We start from the raw sequence: 19,466 nt of genomic DNA, 5'->3' as shown, positions 1-19,466 counted from the left end.
TCTCGATAATAGACTTGCCTGGACCGGGGCGCGAACCCACGGAGCCTTTCAAATCCGGAATGTCAGTGAAGCTTTTACCTCTTGCGGTGGAGTAGTAGGTAAGCTTCACTGACGCTACCTAGATTCGTAAGGCTCCGTGGGTTCACGCCCCGGTCCAGGCAAGTCTATTATCGAGAAAAATTCCCCTTTGGTTAAGCATATATGAAAATATATTAATTCCGAGGTAGAGCGAATTAGATATTAAAGGACATTGTAGCTCAATATATATATATATAATATATATACTATATATATAGATATATATATATATATATATATATATATATATATATATGTATATATATATATATATATATATATATATATATATATATATATATATATATATATATATATATATATATATATTTATATATATATATATATATATACATACATGTATATATATATATATATACATATATATATATATATATATATATATATATATATATATATATATATATATTATATATATATATACATATATATATATATATCTATATATATATATATATATATATATATATCTAATAAAAGGAGCCCATAAACAACAAAATGTAGAGAGAAAAGTACTATATTTTCAGAGACTGCTGTCTCTCTCTTCAGGTATATGAATGAGAAAAGTTTACAGAAAGTGGTATTATACAAGAGATCCGTCCACAAGTAAGCCAATTTAGGTCACGCTGATAATCTTCCTTTAATCTTCTTAAGCGTTGGTTGAATGAAAACTTGGTCGACGACATCTGAGATCCACGCCCCTTTTGAGATGTTCATTACCTGCTTCTCTTTTATTAAGGCCGATTCCATCATTTGACTCTTGTACCGGCAGTTGTTGCTATAAATTACACGTGACAAATTCCAGTTTATTCTATGGTTATGTTCATTTATATGGTTGAAAATAGCCGAGTTCTGTTGTCCATACCTAAATGACCGTTTGTGTTGTATTAATCTCTGGGGAAGTGATTTGCCTGTAAATCCGATGTAAGATTGGTCACAGTCCTGGCATGGGATCTCATAGACCCCAGAGTCTTTGGGAGATGTCTTTTGTTGGACGTTAATTCAGGGATTTGGCTAAGGTATTTGGTATGGTAAATGCAAAAGGGATTGGATTTCCCAAGGGTGTGGGTTATTCTCTTAATCGTCTCCAGGTGAGGAATTTTTATTTTATTGTTGGGTGTGTCTCTGGTCTTGTCATTAGGGGGTCGGTAGAAAATTACGTTTGCTTTTTGAATTGCTTTCTCAATTATATGGTCAGGATACTTTAAAGATGAAAGTTGCTTGCGAATTAGTTCAAATTCTTTTTCCAGGAAATCTGGGGAACAAATTCGTAAGGCTCTTAAGAATAGGTTGCTAGCTACACCTATCTTGATAGTAATGTCGTGATAGCTAAAGTAGTTGAATATATGAAAGTGAGAACGTGGTTTTCTGTATATGGTAAATTTGTATTCTGTCGTGTCTCTGATTATTAAAACATCAAGAAAAGGAATTTTGTTGTCTGTTTCCCATTCAACTTTAAATTTGATGCTGGCACTAATGTGTTTTAATTTTGAGAGGAATTCATTAAAATTACCCCACTTATTATCCCAAAATGTTAGGATGTCATCCACGTATCTCATCCACAGCATGTTTTTGGGTTTTATTGCATTTATTACTGTAGTTTCAAAGTATTCCATGTACAGATTGGCTAAAACAGGACTTAAAGGACTGCCCATACTACACCCGAATTTTTGCTTGTAGAATGATTCCCCGAATGAAAAAATACGTTATTAGATGCACATAATTCAACTAACTTTATTATTTGTCAAGCGCCAATGGGAAATGATCTGAATAAGGGGATAATTTTTTCCCTTAAAAACTGAAAAACTGTCCTGTACTGGTACTTTTGTGAATAGGGAGTCTACGTCGAGGCTTAAAAGTTTTATGTTGTGAAGTGGTATATGTGCTTCTCTGAATTTGTGACAAAAATCTTCCGAATGTTTAATGTGACTGGGAGAGAAAGTGCCTAAAAAAGGAGAAAGGAGGCCAGCTAACCATTTAGAAATTTTGTAATTGAAAGCTCCGGTGCATGAAACAATGGGTCTGAATGGAAGATTGTCTTTGTGAGTTTTGGGAAGCCAATAAAAGTAGGGTAAATTTAGGATTAATTACTTTAAATTTCTCTAATAGTTCAATACTCTTTTGTCTTGGCCAATTAATCTTACTTTCCGAAAAAATTCTGTGGGAACGTTCTGGAGGGGATTTTTCGTCAGTTTTCGTAGTATTTGTGTCGCTAAGGAGCTGGTTGATTTTGTCGAGGTAGAAGTCTTTGTCCATTATTACAATTTTGTTGCCGTCTTTGTCGGATCTACTTATTATAAAACATCTAACTTTTTTAGCGAGTGGATGGCTATCATGAATCTGCGGGGAACAGGATATTTCTTATGAAGGTCAGTTAAAGCATTTAGTAACACTCCTTTTAAACATATCTCTTTACGGCTGTAGTTTTTTTCAGATATGAATTTATCAAAAGCCACTATGAAGTCTAGGTTGTTTTTGCGGTCTGGCATAAGGGCAAAGGATAAGCCTAAATTTAAAACTAAATGTTGATTTACAGTAAGGGGGGTGTTGGATAAGTTTAAAACTTTGTCTTGTTGTTCAAGATTATTCCATGCGCTATTATCTATTAGGTTATTTAACTTGCGTAAAAGTCTGTTGGAATGAGTCACGCTATTATAGGCAGCAATGTCGGAACAGAATGAAATCAGATACCTGTATATGTGGTCTGTAGTGAGGAGGCGAAGATTAGACTGAGTTCCATATATCAATCTACGTAGCACAAAGATGTCGTTTCTCGTACTGGTGATTCTTTCTTCCAGGAAAATCTTGTGTGATAGAGGGAAGGGGTTTGATTGTAGAGTCCATCTCCCGAATCCGTACATTTTTGGAAGTACTTGTTCTTTGAGGCATTCTTCCAAAAAGTGTTTTTGGTTTTTCAGCCGGTGTAGTCTGTTCAGTTCTTTCTCAAACTTGCGGAAAACTGGCTTGACTTCTGGAAGTGAGTGAAGAATCGTGGAAAGGCGGTTGAATTCCATAATGGGCTGACAATGACTGGTAAAAATGTTCTGTAACAACAGAATTCCATCTAATAAAAGGAGCCCATGAAAACACCAAAATGTAGAGAGAAAAGTACTATATTTCAGAGACTGCTGTCTCTCTCTTCAGGTATATGAATGAGAAAAGTTTACAGAAAAGGTGGTATTTATACCAAGAGATCCGTCCACAAGTAAGCCAATTTAGGTCACCCCCGCTGATAATCTTCCTCTAATCTGGTTGAATGAAAACTTGGTCGATGACATCTGAGATCCACGCCCCTTTTGAGATGTTCATTACCTGCTTCTCTTTTATTAAGGCCGATTCCATCATTTGACTCTTGTACCGGCCAAGGGACTGGCTACACTGCCACACTCGTGTCCACAACAGAAACGAAAACATTTCACAGTTCCAGTCACTTACAATAGCAGTGTAAAGATATTAGAGGAGGATGATGAATCAATTCCTAAATAAATCACTAATAATTAAAGGGATATTTTTCACATTACAGGCATACCTGAGGGGAGTGGGGCTGCTTGATATCCGTCTCCGCCCCCAAAAGCCCCAAAGTGAGGGGGTGCCCCCAAAATGCAAAATTTAACCCTTGCTACTTTGACAAGACAAGCTAAATCCAGTGGCCCCAAAATGGTCAAGGACTCCATTTATATTTGGACCCATAAGTCACTTTCCAATTTTTTATAACAAAAATGTTATGTAAAAGAAATAAGACCCCAGAGGAACCCTCCCAATGGTAGAGGCCGTTATAGACCTCATAATGGAGACCCTTCCAGCAATATTGATTCATTCAACTCCCTCCACATCATATCGCCATCAGAGGACATTACTGTTATCCTCATTTTTACCATTTATCACGATGTTTAACTGGAGTACGTAAGTGGATCTTCAATTATTCAATGTACGCCTAGTTTTAAGAAATATAATTTCTGAAGTTTCCATTTACAAGTGCCTTTAAAATGATCCTAAAATTGCTCATATTCTAAGTATTTTCCTGGGGAGCGCCCCGCCACCCCAAAACCCCCAGCTACTTTGGCTTGCTTCGCTCGCCTCCCAGCCCATAACAGGGGTCCCAAATGGGACTGTCCCCACCAAGCCCCAAAATGTCTAGGACTGCCCCTGGTTCACCCCCAATAAAACATATAAAAGCAAAATTGTGTTATGTTTACAGGGTTTATAGGTAAATCTTAATGTGGCCATTTTGTTGCACAACTTTGACAAAACGTAACGATAGAAATGTGTAAAATATTTCCAGATTTCGAAGATTGAAAAGTTTTCTTTTTTATTTGTGATATCCAAGCCTCCTAATTATGGTTTTTAATCATCCTCCTGATTTCAGTTTGTTCATGTGGTGACTACAAAGTGTAACTATGATAAAAATGTTATTTCATTTTTATGATACTTCCTTCTGCAGCGTTTACCTTAGATAATAGAGTAGACTCCACAGTAAGATTTAGGCCAAATGCTGGGACCTGCAAATTCATTCAGCGCTGTAAGGGAAATTGACACTAGGAGGTTTGGAAGGTGTAACAGGAGGAAAACCTCAAAGCAGTTGAAGAAGAAGCACTATGAAACAATCGTTGAGGAAGGTGGAAAGCCAGGTGGAAGAAAGAGAAATGAACGGAATGTGTTTAGTTTAGTTTTCCTTTGGGACTGAAGAATGACAAAACATGGCCAAGCAGTTTATATACCATACTTTTTACTTAAGTCATGAATGTCAAGCGTAAAGTAAAAGTTGGTTTAGGAACTATTCAAAATTGCTGTTAATAAGATATCTATTATTTTTGGCCCTTAATGACATTTTCTGGACCATTTTTAAGAACCCATTCCTCAGGAACGTTTGACAAAGGAATCGCATGACTTGACCCTCATGAGTTGAGGCCATTTTTGCTTCGCCTCAGGTACTACATAATGGCAGGAAATAACAATACGTGTACAGACATCCAGAGAAATGGAAAAAAGGTTTCTGCGCCAGTTCTCGGTGAGAAATGACACATCCGTTTGCATGTTGCACTTTTCTTTGGCCAATTGCACATCCGGAAACACAACTTGCCATGAAACTTGGATATGTGTAGTGATACTGGTCTCCTTTCTAAGGCATCTTCATGAACCTTAATATAAAAAGTGTACTCAAAACGCTTGCATGTCCTACGAGGGGAAATGTTACATACGCAAACTAAAAAGGCCTTAGGGTCAGTGACTTACATTCATAGTACATTCTCACTAAGATAAATGCATCATTACCTAATTCCTGGGTCTAATAAACATATAAAAAGGTGCACAAAATCAGATCAAATTCATAGATATATAACTCACAGAATATTGAGAAATATTCCCTGATAATTCAATCCATTTGGTAACATATAAAGATTACTTGTTAAACAAAGAAAGTAATATATAAAACACATTCCTATTTTGGTGGTTTAAGCATCTTAACAGTGTGATGCCTTCTTTTCATCAAGGCATTTCTATTCTCGAAGCAGCTCAGGCAGAAGATCTAAGACTGATTATTTGGCTTTCTGGAGATTCTATCGTCATAAAAATGGGACCAACTATCCATTTTATGCAATCTCTAAATAAAATTAAGGTTGCACGGCAAAACTGAATGACCTCCTTAGCACATCTGTTAAACTAAACCAAAACTTCTTTCAGTTTTCTTCTGAAGATTGAAAAAGAAACCCACAAAATCACTTTGTGACTTGTTTACTTCTAGGTTTTTACATTTAATTTTACTCCACACTCGAGTACTTTCAGGTCCTATCTGTGGCCTATTTTCAAGAGATGTTTGGGATGTCAGGCTGGGTCAAGGCCCAGCTACTCCATATTTCTGTTTGTAAACTTGTCCCTCAAACGTGAAATAAGTATCACTGACACACAATTTAATCAACTCAAGGAAGACGCCTATTTCGATGTTTGGATTGAAAATAGGCGTCTTCCTTTAGTTGATTAAATTGTGTGTCAGTGATACTTATTTCACGTTTGCGGGACAAGTTTACAAACAGAAATATGGAGTAGCTATGGGGTCCTCATTATCACTTATACTCACTAACATCTATATGGAATATTTCGAAACTAATCTAGTTCCTAATGTTAATGTCTCTAACTTAAAACTGCAAGGGTGGTGGAGATATGTGGATGATATTTTTGCTATTCTACAAGGTGATGAAAATGAAATGGAAACTTTTCTAGACAAACTCAGTAAGTTTGATAACAATATCCAGTTCACTTTCGAGAAAAGTAACAATAATAAACTGCCCTTTTTTGAGATACTCATAGAAAGAAAAGAAACAGGATATGAATTCAGCACATATAGAAAGCCCACACATACAAACTCATATATTCATTTCTTCTCTTTTCACAGTCATGATATAAAAATAGGGGTTCTAACATGTTTATTTCTTAGGACAATGAGAACGTGTGACCCTTGTAAGATAGAGCAAGAAATAAATTACATCGATAAAAGCTTCGATGCATTAGCATACCCAGAATGGTTCAGAAAAAGGGCACTCAACAAAGCTAGAAAATTTTTTTACAGAGCAAATGTAGAGAGTACATGGAATAAAGAAAACAAGAAAATAGTTGCCTTCCCTTTTATGCCTAAAATGAAACAAATCACTTCAAAAATGAAAGAAAGTAAATATAAATTTGTATATACCTTTGATAATACCGTAAAAAACAAAGTATGTAAACATAAATTGGAAGAAGAAGACAGTAATACAGATGATGTAGCGGGGGTATACATAATCAATTGCAACAATTGTGGAGACAGATATGTGGGGGAATCAGGTAGGGGAATAAGGACTAGAATCCTAGAACATAGAAGGGCAGTACAGCTTAACTCTCAGGGGAGTGCTATAGCTAGGCATTATTGGGAAAATGACCATAGGATTGATTTAAAAAACAGTAGGCTTATATACAAAAGCAACAAAATTAGTCACAGGAGGGTAGTAGAAGGTGCACTTATCAGAGAGATTAAAGGTTTTACCTCAGAAGATCCCATAAGCCGAGCTTTGATATTAAAAGAAGCTAAAATTGACCCTGCTGACCTGGAGATTAGGTTTTCTGCCCAACAGACTTTTGGTGACCACTCCCTTACCACAAGGGTTAATCCCATTGACCATCAGCTCAGGATATCAGAGCGACAAGAGGGGATTGGCAACTCTCAAAGAAGCCAGAACAGCCATCACATAAATGACAGCTCTAGGAGAAGAAGTTCCAGAAGACTGCTGGGCCTTGACCCAGCCTGACATCCCAAACATCTCTTGAAAATGGGCCACAGATAGGGCCTGAAAGTACTCGAGTGTGGAGTAAAATTAAATGTAAATACTTAGAAGTAAACAAGTCACAAAGTGATTTTGTGGGTTTCTTTTTCAAACATCTGTTAAAGTTACAAAAAGGACTTTGCCTGAGTTTTACAAAATACACTTCGTTCCATGTTAGCGAAGCGGAACTTGAAAAGAAATCTGACAATTTGTTTAGTTACAAAGATAGCTCAGGTTTGCCTCCATTCCATGAGTGTCCAAGATTGTCTTTGGTACTTTTGGAACATCTACAGAATTTACAATCAGCAACAAAGTCATAAAATAAACTAAATCAGTAAGAAAATATTTCAGTAACAGTTTCAAGTTATAATCATTTCTAGACAAAACTATCAAGCTGTTTAGGACAACATTTTCAAGACTATTGTATTTTATCTTAATATTTTTGAAAACCAAATATGTCTGTTTAAGGAAAAGTAATACTACCTAATTTTACTACTGATTATGAGCAAACTATCAGACACAAATTGCATAAACGTCACTGGAAAGAAAATCTAATATACTTTCTCACTGAACAAGTGAAAGTTAAATTACATCACTTTTACAAAAGTACAATTACTCAGCTGCAGAATGAGACCAAAACCAGGGTTCTGTCAGCAAACATAAATTCGTAGATGTCAATAAAAAAAATTATCTTTGCGATCAGAAACAGTAAGCTAGAACTCTCCCTCTTTCTCAGTGTTCCCTCAACACATTGATTGATAGCACTGACAAATGAATTGGTCTCAACTGAACAATCATTGCCTAAAAACATTTGAAATCGTCAGAACACCAGCAAGACATTGAAATAATAAAGTGATTCAGTATTGTCTCTAAGAACCAGTGGTTATTAACCAATAATCTTATAAATAAATAAAAAATTTCTCATAAAGCAAATATAATAATTTTTAACTTGCTGCACTTATCTGGGCTCATAAGTAAAAGTTTCCCCAATGAAGAGATAGAGCATTTTTTTTGTCCACACTTACGTCAAACGAAATTTCACTTACAAATGTTACTCAAGTTCTCTCTTAACGATATTCAAATTACATCAGTTATATAAAAGGATTGAATAATAATGACTTGGACAGAGATTAAGCAATATATAGTTTCTGTCTAGTGTGAATTGTCATGTCTGTTGAGATTGTTTTTTAAGTGAATGCTTCCTCTCATGCATGAGTTTTCATGTGTTTTGTGAGATTACTTGAATCAAAAAAACATTTTTGACATACAGAGCAAGTATTTGGTTTCTCTTATGTATGAGTTCTCATGTGTGTTTTGAGATCATTTGATTGAGAAAAACTTTCTTGACATGCAGAGCAAGTATATGGTTTCTCTCTCGTATGAGTTTTCATGTGTTTTGTGAGATTACTTGAACCAGAAAAACGTCTTTGACATACAGAGCAAGTATATGGTTTCTCTCCTGTATGAGTTTTCATGTGTCTTTTGAGATGACTTGGTTGAGAAAAACTGCTTTGACATGTAGAGCAAGTAAATGGTTTCTCTCCCGTATGAGTTCTCATGTGACATTTGAGAACACTTGAAAAAGAAAAACTTTTTTGACATACAGAACAAGTATATGGTTTCTCTCTCGTATGAGTTTTCATGTGTTTTGTAAGATTACTTGAAGCACAAAAACTTTTTTGACATTCAGAGCAAGTATATGGTTTCTCTCCCGTATGAATTCTCATGTGACGTTTGAGAGTACTTGAATCAGAAAAACTTTTTTGACATACAGAGCAAGTATATGGTTTCTCTCCCGTATGAGTTCTCATGTGACATTTGAGAGTTCTTGAATCAGAATAACTTTTTTGACATACAGAGCAAGTATATGGTTTCTCTCCCGTATGAGTTCTCATGTGACATTTGAGAGTTCTTGAATCAGAATAACTTTTTTGACATACAGAGCAAGTATATGGTTTCTCTCCCGTATGAATTCTCATGTGACATTTGAGAGTACTTGAATCAGAATAACTTTTTTGACATACAGAGCAAGTATATGGTTTCTCTCCCGTATGAGTTCTCATGTGACATTTGAGAGTTCTTGAATCAGAATAACTTTTTAGACATACAGAGCAAGTATATGGTTTCTCTCCCGTATGAGTTCTCATGTGACATTTGAGAGCACTTGAAAAAGAAAAACTTTTTTGACATACAGAGCAAGTATTTGCTTTCTCTCCCGTATGTTCTCATGATATTTAGAACATGAATCACTGATACAAGACAGTATATGGTTTCTCTCCTGTATTTGAGTTTTTTCATGTAATAGAAAAACTTTTTTGACATACAGAGCAAGTATATGGTTTCTCTCCTGTATGAGTTTTCATGTGTCTTTTGAGATGACTTGGTTGAGAAAAACTGCTTTGACATGTAGAGCAAGTAAATGGTTTCTCTCCCGTATGAGTTCTCATGTGACATTTGAGAACACTTGAAAAAGAAAATCTTTTTTGACATACAGAGCAAGTATATGGTTTCTCTCTCGTATGAGTTTTCATGTGTTTTGTAAGATTACTTGAAGCACAAAAACTTTTTTGACATTCAGAGCAAGTATATGGTTTCTGTCCCGTATGAATTCTCATGTGACGTTTGAGAGTACTTGAATCAGAAAAACATTTTTGACATACAGAGCAAGTATATGGTTTCTCTCCCGTATGAATTCTCATGTGACATTTGAGAGTTCTTGAATCAGAATAACTTTTTTGACATACAGAGCAAGTATATGGTTTCTCTCTCGTATGAGTTTTCATGTGTTTTGTGAGATTACTTGAATCAGAAAAACTTTTTTGACATACAGAGCAAGTATATGGTTTCTCTCCCGTATGAATTCTCATGTGACATTTGAGAGTTCTTGAATCAGAATAACTTTTTTGACATACAGAGCAAGTATATGGTTTCTCTCCTGTATGAGTTTTCATGTGACATTTGAGAACACTTGAAAAAGAAAAACTTTTTTGACATACAGAGCAAGTATTTGCGTTCTCTCCCTTATGAGTTCTCATGTGATATTTGAAAACACTTGAATCAGAATAACTTTTTTGACATACAGAGCAAGTGTATGGTTTCTCTCTCGTATGAGTTTTCATGTGTTTTGTGAGATTACTTGAAACAGAAAAACTTTTCTGACATATAGAGCAAGTATATGGTTTCTCTCCTGTATGAGTTCTCATGTGACGTTTGAGAGTAGTTGAAACAGAAAAACTTTTTTGACATACAGAGCAAGTATATGGTTTCTCTCCCGTATGAGTTCTCATGTGGGATTTCAGCTTGTCAATTCTTGATAACGTCTTTTGGCATTCAGCACAAGTTAATTGCTTCCCTGCTGCCTTGCTTCTACCCAAATGTCTATTTTCCTCTCCAATACAGGTACTTTTCTTTCCACTCTCATCATCACAGCTTGGAGAGCTGTCCTTTTCACGCTTAATAGTAGATTGGGAAGAACAGTTCACATTAAAATCACCATAGTCAAAAAATTCCGGTTCTGCCTTGACTTCTAAGAATGGGTCTGCAAACGAAGAGTTGTCATCTGCGTTTTCAGTTGGACCCTCCTCCAGATCCTCCTTCTCTTCTTTGAGTAGCAGCAATGATGACGATTCTTCAGCTTCCATTTCCACAAGATGTTCTATGTGCAATACTCAATCCTAGTTAGGATCCGACGGCAATTCCCTCTGTTTGGAAGAATCTGGAATAAAACAAACAATCTGAGACCATGTTCTGAATAGTACCGTTCATAACAACTCTCAAAGTAAGCATCCTCAGGGAAAACAAATACAGTGGGCCCCCCTATTCACATTCTCCGGATTCGCAGATTTCTCTCTGGACCATATCTACCCATTATTTGCTGGAAAATCGTCTATTCGTAGGTTTTTTCTGACCGTAAATAATCACTAATTAGTGTATTTTGATGTTATTTTCATGACTAAAATCACAATTTTTGGAAATAAATTGTATTTTTCCTAACTATACAAACCTGAGGTCCTTTGCATAAGGAATTACTATTCAGCACCAGCTGGACCGGGCATAAGATTTACTAACAAGGTAGTTCAGTAGTAACTGCTCGTCCGATGGTCGGGAGTCCCACCCAACTGGAAGTAAACATATCACTTTGCTTAACCCCCAGGAACAGAGTGAGGGGTGGCATGAGGTGGGACTATATGTAAAAGACCTCAGGTTTGTATAGTTAGGAAAAATGAAGTTTTCATTATAAAACTAATATTGCAATACACCACCTGAACACCTGAATTAGCCCTGGTCACTGACCAGCCTGAACTATATCCCCACAGAATTACCCACAATTGGGTAATTTTTTTTTAACTGCCAGCGCTACCAACGCTGCAGGTAAACCCCCTTCTACTGAGTTACCTGTACCACCGTTGGCAACGCTGTTGCCAGGACCGGCCAGCAGAGCGCTCTCCCTTCAATTGCACTAATCACTAATCTTTGAAGAGGGGAGGAGGGTGGGAGTCATTCAGGTGTTCAGGTAAGTATTACAATATTAGTTTTATAATGAAAACTTCATATTGCAATACAGCACCTGAACACCTGAATTATCCCGATTAACAACATTTAGAAGGAGGTGGGTTCAATCACAATCAGCCTGACCCCTTACGCAATCATGCACAGGTAACTCAGTTTCACCTACGAAGCATTGTAACTCACCCGTATATTCAGATCTTTGGATGAGATTGCCGGCGGAGAGAGTACCTTGTGTCAGTTTCGTCAGTCAGGACTCTTCTCTGTCTAGATGACCTTCCATGTGGTATTCATTACCTCGCATGTGTGGAGGGGAAAAGGGGGCCTCCCATGCGGCTGCTAGGCCTCTCATGTATGGAGGAAGAGCTACCTGAGCAGCTCCTTCGGGTTCTTTGTTGATCACTGCCGGTGAAGAAGCATGCCAGGCGCGCCGTCGTTGTGGTCGTCACCGTTCATCCGTGCTATCTGCCTACCTATATTTTTGATAATGTGTACCGTTAATGAAGAAAAAACAAAATGGGAAAAAAAAAAAAAACTTTTGCTAAGCTACAGACCTAAGGCAATAACCCCCCCTCTGTTCACTAATACTCGTTGTGCGAACTTACCGAACTACCGCATTAGCAGCTACGAAAGGTCCCAGCAAGTAACCCTCCATCGAAGCGAACTGAATGTCCTTGAAGTAGAAAGACGTGAAGACAGAAGCCGATTTCCAGGTTGCTGCTTCCAAAATCGATGACACTGAATAGTTCCTTAGGGAAAACCCAAGAGGTAGCTATTCCTCTAATGGAATGTGCTCTGGGCGAGAATCGCTGCGGTCAAGATCGGCAGGAACGTTACCTGAAGCTTGAGTAATAACTTCCCATAAGAAAAAACCGACCACATTCTTCGAAATGGCTCTAGAGGAATTCCTAGGTTACACAAATAATGTCTGCGGATGAGGCAAGAGCTTTTCTGTGCGTGCCAAATATGTCTAGTGCACGAACCGGGCAAATGCACATCTCTAGGTCGTCGTTTCCAAAACCATCCTCCAGAGAGGAGACTTTAAATGCTCTCGGCAGGGGATTGGTTTCCGATTCTGATTTGGCGACAAATTCCGGTACGTATAAGAGATAGATATCCCTACCTGAAAACAATACTGTCCTAGATTGATTGATTGATTGATTGTATCTATTAAATGTGGCGTCACAACATCTGAGTAATTGACACCGAAAACCGAAATAAATTGAATGGAAAAAATTAGATTTTTAATAAATTTCATATAAAAATATCTATAAATATATTTATATAAACATTTTGTTCATATATATAAGTTCTTACATAGACAATCTATGTATAATTTAAATTTGGTTGAGGAGGCCCGCCTCCCCCATAAATTTGTATAACTGCTCTATATTACAATACTTTCCAAGAATTGTAGTTAGGATAAAATTACCTACTCTGTCACGACCCCAAGACAGGTACCTATGTCTCAAATTCCCGAATCTGGGACATTCAATCAACAAATGTTTCACAGTCAAGGGCAGAGTACAGTTCTCGCAAAACGGAGGATTTTCACGAGACATCAAGAACCCATGTGTAAGTCTTGTATGTCCAATCCTCAATCTGCACAACATTGTTTCCTGTCTCCTTGGCATATATGGATATGACCAAGGAGACACTGATGAAGTGATACTGTGCATTTTTTGATTAATTAAAATATGGAGCACTGGGACTGCCAACATTTTTTAATTCTCTCATCTTCTAGAGGATACAAATCCCGATATGGTAGTAGGCATCTTGTGGGTTCTGGGGAGCTGACCGCAGACTTTGCAAGTTGGTCAGCTTTCTCATTCCCAGCCACCCCAACATGGGAAGGAACCCAACAGAATTTTATTTCTTTCCCTCTTCTTTTTAGTAAAAGCAGCCATTCCAATATATCTACAATCAGAGGGTTTAAAGGGTTAAAAGATTCCAGCGACTGAAGAACACTTCTCGAGTCACAATATATAATAAAATTATTTTCATTCCGAATTAAAACTTCCTTTAAAGCCTTTAAAATTCCATATAATTCTGCTGTAAAAATCAATGCAACAAATGATAACCTGCCACTTCTCTCTACATCAGGGAAGTCTACACCAAAGCCAATGCCAGCATCTGACTTTGAGCCATCCGTGAAAACTGCAGTGGAGTCATCATGTTGCAAAGTGTTCTAAAAATATTGAACGCATGGCCTCACTGGACAATTCTGTCTTGGTAAAATTAAAATATCTACAAAATTTTACCTTTGGAAAGTTCCAGGGGGGACTAACTGAATATTTTGCTGGTAAAATCTCGATTCTTGGCATATTTAATTCACGGACAATAAAATTTACTCTAAAAGTGAATGGATGAGGTTGCTTGGGGTGACTTACATAAAACTGCCAATGCCTTTCATTTCTCATACAAATGCTGGTTAAAGACTTAGGTAGCCTCTGGAATCTATACCAGCTCCGAACCAGCAGACGCTTATAATGAAGATCCAGTGGCACCTCATCAGCATCTACAAGCATGCTCTCAGTGGGAGATGATTTAAATGCTCCTGTACACAACCGTATTCCTCCATGATGAATTGAGTTGAGCATTTTAAGGCTATTTGGCTTTGCAGAAGTGTACTACTCACACCCATAACTTAATTTTGAAAATACCAAGGCTTTATATAATCTCAACATCTGAGTTTGGCTGCACTCCTCGAAGTGTGAGACACGACTTTCAGCAAATTCATTGCTTTCAAGCATTTTGCCTTAATATATTTCATATGTGGAATCCAGGTCAGCTTGCTATAAAAAATCAAGGCAAGAAACCTTGTTTCACCAACACATGGAATTCTCTGCCTATGAATGAACAGATCTGGATCAGGGTGGATTCCCCTTATACGACAAAAGTGCATAGATCTAAAACCATTAACCTCAGCCCACTTTACTATATTATCAATGCAGAGCTGAAGGTAGCGTTCAACCATTGCCATCCTTGGTGCTGCAAAGGAAATCGATAGGTCATCAACAAAAAGGGTATACATTATATCTGGGGAAGTATTTTAGAAACCCCATTGATTACCAAGGCGAACAAGGTTACACTTAAAACACTTCCTTGTGGTACTCCTTCTTGATTGAACACATCTGACATTGTTGCTCCAACCTGAACCTGAAATATCCTATTTTTTAAAAAAGCCTTAATAAAGAGGGGCAAATTGCCTCTCAGTTTACATTCATAAAGGACCCTCAAAATGCCATATCTCCATGTTGTATCATAAGCCTCCTCTAGATCAAAGAAAACAATGATGTGATGCTGCTTGTTGGCAAAAGTTTCACATATTGAAGATTCCATTCGTACCAATACATTAGTTGTGGAGTGCATACTCCGAAAACCACACTGAGCAGGTGACAGACATTTATCTCTTTCCAAGTACCACATCAATCGTGTGTCCACCATTTTTTCCATGATCTTACACAAACAAGATGTCAATGCAATAGGACGATAATTTTCTGTCTTGAATGGATCTTTTCCAGGTTTCACAAATGGCAGTAATTTTAACTTCTCGGTAAATTCGGTTCATTAGGCTTAATATTAAATGACTGGTATTTTCAGGGGTATGCTTAATCATTGAATAGGTTATATCATCCAGTCCAGGAGCTGATTCATTACATTTACTCATGGCTGATTCAAATTCTCTAATAGTAAAAGGAGCATTGTATTGCTCATGTCTTAAGGTATTAAAATCAATTTCGACCTGTTCCATTATCCATCTTTGAGCTGAATAGGGTCTATCATCATTCTTCTTTGCAACATTAGCAAAATGATTTGCAAACTCATTTGCCACTAACTGGGGGTCTGCTACCTCGCAACCATTGATCTTGATAACTGGAGGTTGAACTTGCCTGCTATTTTTCTAACTCTCTTCCTAACTAGAGTCAGAGGAATTTTCGAATTTAGTGAAGATATGAATATCATCCAAGATTCTTTTCGTGCTTTTTTGATTTCCATGCGAAAATGAGCTCTTGCTTTTCGAAATTCAACACGATAATACTCACATTTTCGTCTGCGGTATCTGGTGAAGACGGACCTCATGGTTCTATGAGTTTCCTGGCATTTACAGAGTCCACCAGGGAACTGGTCGGCGGACAAATTTCCCCGAAGTCCTAGGTATAGATTGAAGACCAGCTGAGAACATTACAGTATTAAAAAAGTCAAGAGCATCATCTACACAGGGAAAGTCATCAGCAGAGTCATCAATTGAGCTGTGCTCCTGGAATACTCCCCAATCAGCTTTACCAATGTTCCACTTAGGTAGCCTTGCTGATGGAGGGCTTGATGCTACACTCACCACTATTGGGAAATGGTCACTGGTAAATCTATCATTTATAGTTCTCCAATTAAAATCAATAAGGCAATCATCACTACATATAGATAAATCAATAGCTGATAATGTGCCTGTTTGAATATGAAAATGTGTAGACTCCCCAGAGTTGTGGGAATCATTTTTATCTTCTATGATGGAACCCAAGCATCTCCCTCTCTGATTGGTGACGATGTCACCCCAAAGAGGGTTTCTGCTATTCATATCTCCCAAAATAACAAAAGGACGTGGTAACTGTTGAATAAGAGATTTAAATTAATTGATGGGGAAGACTTCGTTAGGTGGTAGATAGAGAGAGCATATTGTATATTTTCTTTGCAAATGGATCTGCACACCTATCACTTGCAATGCTGATTGAATACTAATAGGATTTTGTGGGGTGTCATTTCGAACATACAAAACGACACCACCATGGCTTCCAATATTTAAATTATAGATGGAGTGATAGGCTGCATACTCTCGTGGGCTGGGGCACATATTATTACCAATCATGGTCTCCTGCAGAGCTATGTAAACAGGAGACACTTCTGATATGAGCAGCCTTAATTCTTCCCATTTAGTTCTTAATCCAGTTCCACTGGAGAAAATTAATGAATTTTACTTTCCTTTAGAGGCTGCTACATTAGAGCCTCTTTTAAGAGCTTTCAGCTAACAACCTTGCTCTTTTTTCCCGGAAGGAGACCGATTGTTTAAGGCTGCCTTCCTTTTTTAGAGGGTTATTAGTCTCAGGAACAGCAGACAAAGCTGGTGTCGCCTGAGGAGGGGTGTGAGGATTGGACATTGGTACATCCTCCGAAGCATTTACAGCTGGTACAGCCTCCAGAGAGGCGGGAGTGCCAGGTATACCCGACACAGCCTCCACAGTGGCAGGAGTACCAGAAATCACTGGTTCTGCTTCCACAGAAGCAAGGGTGCCAGAAACCACTGGCACTGCCTCCAAAGAGGTAGGAGTGCCAGAATCAACTGGCACCGCCTCTGAAGAGGCAGGAGCACCAGAAATCACTGACACGGCCTCCGAGGAGGCAGGAGCACCAGATATCACTGGCGAGGCCTCCAAAGAGGCAGGAGCACCAGAAATTACTGGTGCAGCCTCCAGAGAGGCAGGAGCACCAGCAATCACTGGTGCAGCCTCCGAAGAGGAAGGTGCACCAGCAACAATTGGCGCTGCCTCCAAAGAGGCATGAGTATGGGTCGTCACCAGTTTTTTATTTAAATTATCCTCGGTGACATTTAAATTTAAATTTATATTTTTTTTCGGTTGGCAGCAACACTGGAAAAGGATATTCCTGGTCTAACGTATTGATTCAATACTCTCTCTTTTGCCTCCCTAAATGTGATACGTTCTGTTACCCTTAAAGTTTGAATCTCTTTTTCCATGATGTACACATCACAATTAAGTGAAGACGATGGATGATTGTCTCCACAATGTATACATCTGGCTTGTTTATTACATATGCCATGCTCTGGTTCACTGCATTTGACACAAATGGCAGGCTTGCCTTGCAGTTTCTGTCTACAGGAACCTAACATATGTGCAAATTCTTGACAATGGAAACATCTCGGTCTTGGGATATATTGTTTAATCTTAAAACATAGCCAGGCTGCTTTTACTATAGTGGGCAATCGAGTAGAATTAAATGTAATAATTAAGTTGGGAAGTGGTACAAAGACTCCATTTACTTTTTTCTTCATTCGCTCAACTCGTATTACATCTTGATCTTTTAATTCCTCTACAAGTTTTTCTTCAGAGTACATTATCAGTTGGGGAGCATATATCTTTCCCTTGGAGTGATTCCAAAAAGCATGCACTGCACATTGTACTTTGACTCCTCCAAGGTGTGATAATATTTTCAGTTTTTCAGTTTCTTTGGCTGAGGTAGATTCCACCGTCAGCTTTCCTCTACCCTCATAAGAAATCTTAGGCTCTCAGCCACAACACTTCACAATATCTCGATATACATAAAAAATATAACTAGCTTCCTCCAGATTTAAAGTTAAATACTTGTCATAAGATTTTTCAAACATTCCCGGTCCAATTTCATATATATTACTCTGTACTGGAGCATAGGGTTTCAAGTGTAATTACACTGGAAGATTTTTTAGAATTTTCCATTCGGAAGGTTGTCAGGGAAGGTTCCAGAAGTCATTAACTGTGCCGATTCACCACCATCAAAGGGCGCAGGGGTACTTGTATCTTAATTTTTGATTTCATAGAGATATAGGTTAAAAAAAATGTAAAAAAAAAATAAAAAACAAACCTGAAAACCTTAAAAAGATATCATCAGCCTTTCATACAGTTTATTCTTCTACTAATGGCACAAGTGAGAACCGACTCCCAAATGTCCGCATCCCTACCCTACCCCACAGGGGATGGCACAACATGATTAGAGTGGCCCAAGTGTAAGCCAAACCCACTTGATAGGACTGAGAGTATTACCAGAATACAATCATTCCCACCCTAATCACATTATGGGTAAACCGGACAGACTGCCGAGAGTCCTATCAACAAAACTAGACCCCCCTGGAATCCATGGTCCCGCCCTGCAAAATAGTTCCGCCTGATATTGCTCAGGTCCGAACATTACCGCAGTTGATGGTCCTGCGATGGTTCCCACTATTTAGCTTCAGATATAAAACCCAGTCCCAACTATATCTTTTCTGTTTAACAGGTCCAGCAAATTTCACCAAAGGTGGAAAATTCCACATAATTAATCCGAAATACTAGTAAAAAAAAATTACATGAAGGAGAAGGCTGTAGTAAGAATGAAAAAATTGCAGAAAAAAGGAAAAGTTCTGACTAATTTAGTTGGATCAGCAGCTGGGCCCCAAGGACCAGTGAGAAAGCAACCCCACCAGGCATCCGGCCCAGCTGCTGGTCGCTAAGCCCCCTACCAACGCCAAGGGGCCAGCATCTAGGGGAACTGTCCTAGATACTGCTTGTATCTCTCCCACTCTCTTCACTGTAGCAAGCGAAACCAAGAACAAGACTTTCTTGGTCAGTTCCCTCAGGGACAACTCTTCTAAGGGCTGGTAACTCGAAGACCTAAGCATATTTAAAACAGCCGCTAAATCCCACGAAGGGGCCCGAAGTGGTATCATAGGGCGTTCAATTTTGAACGACCTTAAGAGATCGTGCAATACCCTGCTGTTAGACAACTCCGGGAGATGAAACCGGAACATACTACTCAGCATAGACCTAT

At 38.0% G+C, this 19,466-nt stretch overlaps 2 protein-coding genes across 2 annotated transcripts in view; both read right to left on the bottom strand.

The window, feature by feature from the left end:
* Positions 1-6,116: 6,116 nt before the first annotated feature.
* Positions 6,117-9,585, bottom strand: LOC135209273 (oocyte zinc finger protein XlCOF6-like). The gene has a single exon (XM_064241982.1). It carries the CDS (start codon positions 9,533-9,535, stop codon positions 8,678-8,680), a length of 858 nt encoding a protein of 285 aa, XP_064098052.1. The 5' UTR covers positions 9,536-9,585; the 3' UTR covers positions 6,117-8,677.
* Positions 9,586-9,682: 97 nt separating this feature from the next.
* LOC135209394 (zinc finger protein 271-like) overlaps positions 9,683-19,466 on the bottom strand; it is a 37,089-nt gene continuing 27,305 nt past the window's right edge. The window contains exon 3 of the mRNA XM_064242088.1: positions 9,683-11,103. Coding sequence (XP_064098158.1) covers positions 9,683-11,029 — 1,347 coding nt within the window. The 5' untranslated portion in view covers positions 11,030-11,103. The remainder of the gene's footprint in view (positions 11,104-19,466) is intronic.

The sequence above is a fragment of the Macrobrachium nipponense genome, chromosome 37, assembly GCF_015104395.2.
Source record: "Macrobrachium nipponense isolate FS-2020 chromosome 37, ASM1510439v2, whole genome shotgun sequence".
NCBI classification, from domain to species: Eukaryota; Metazoa; Arthropoda; class Malacostraca; order Decapoda; family Palaemonidae; genus Macrobrachium; species Macrobrachium nipponense.
This window is presented reverse-complemented; position numbering and strand designations above follow the sequence as displayed.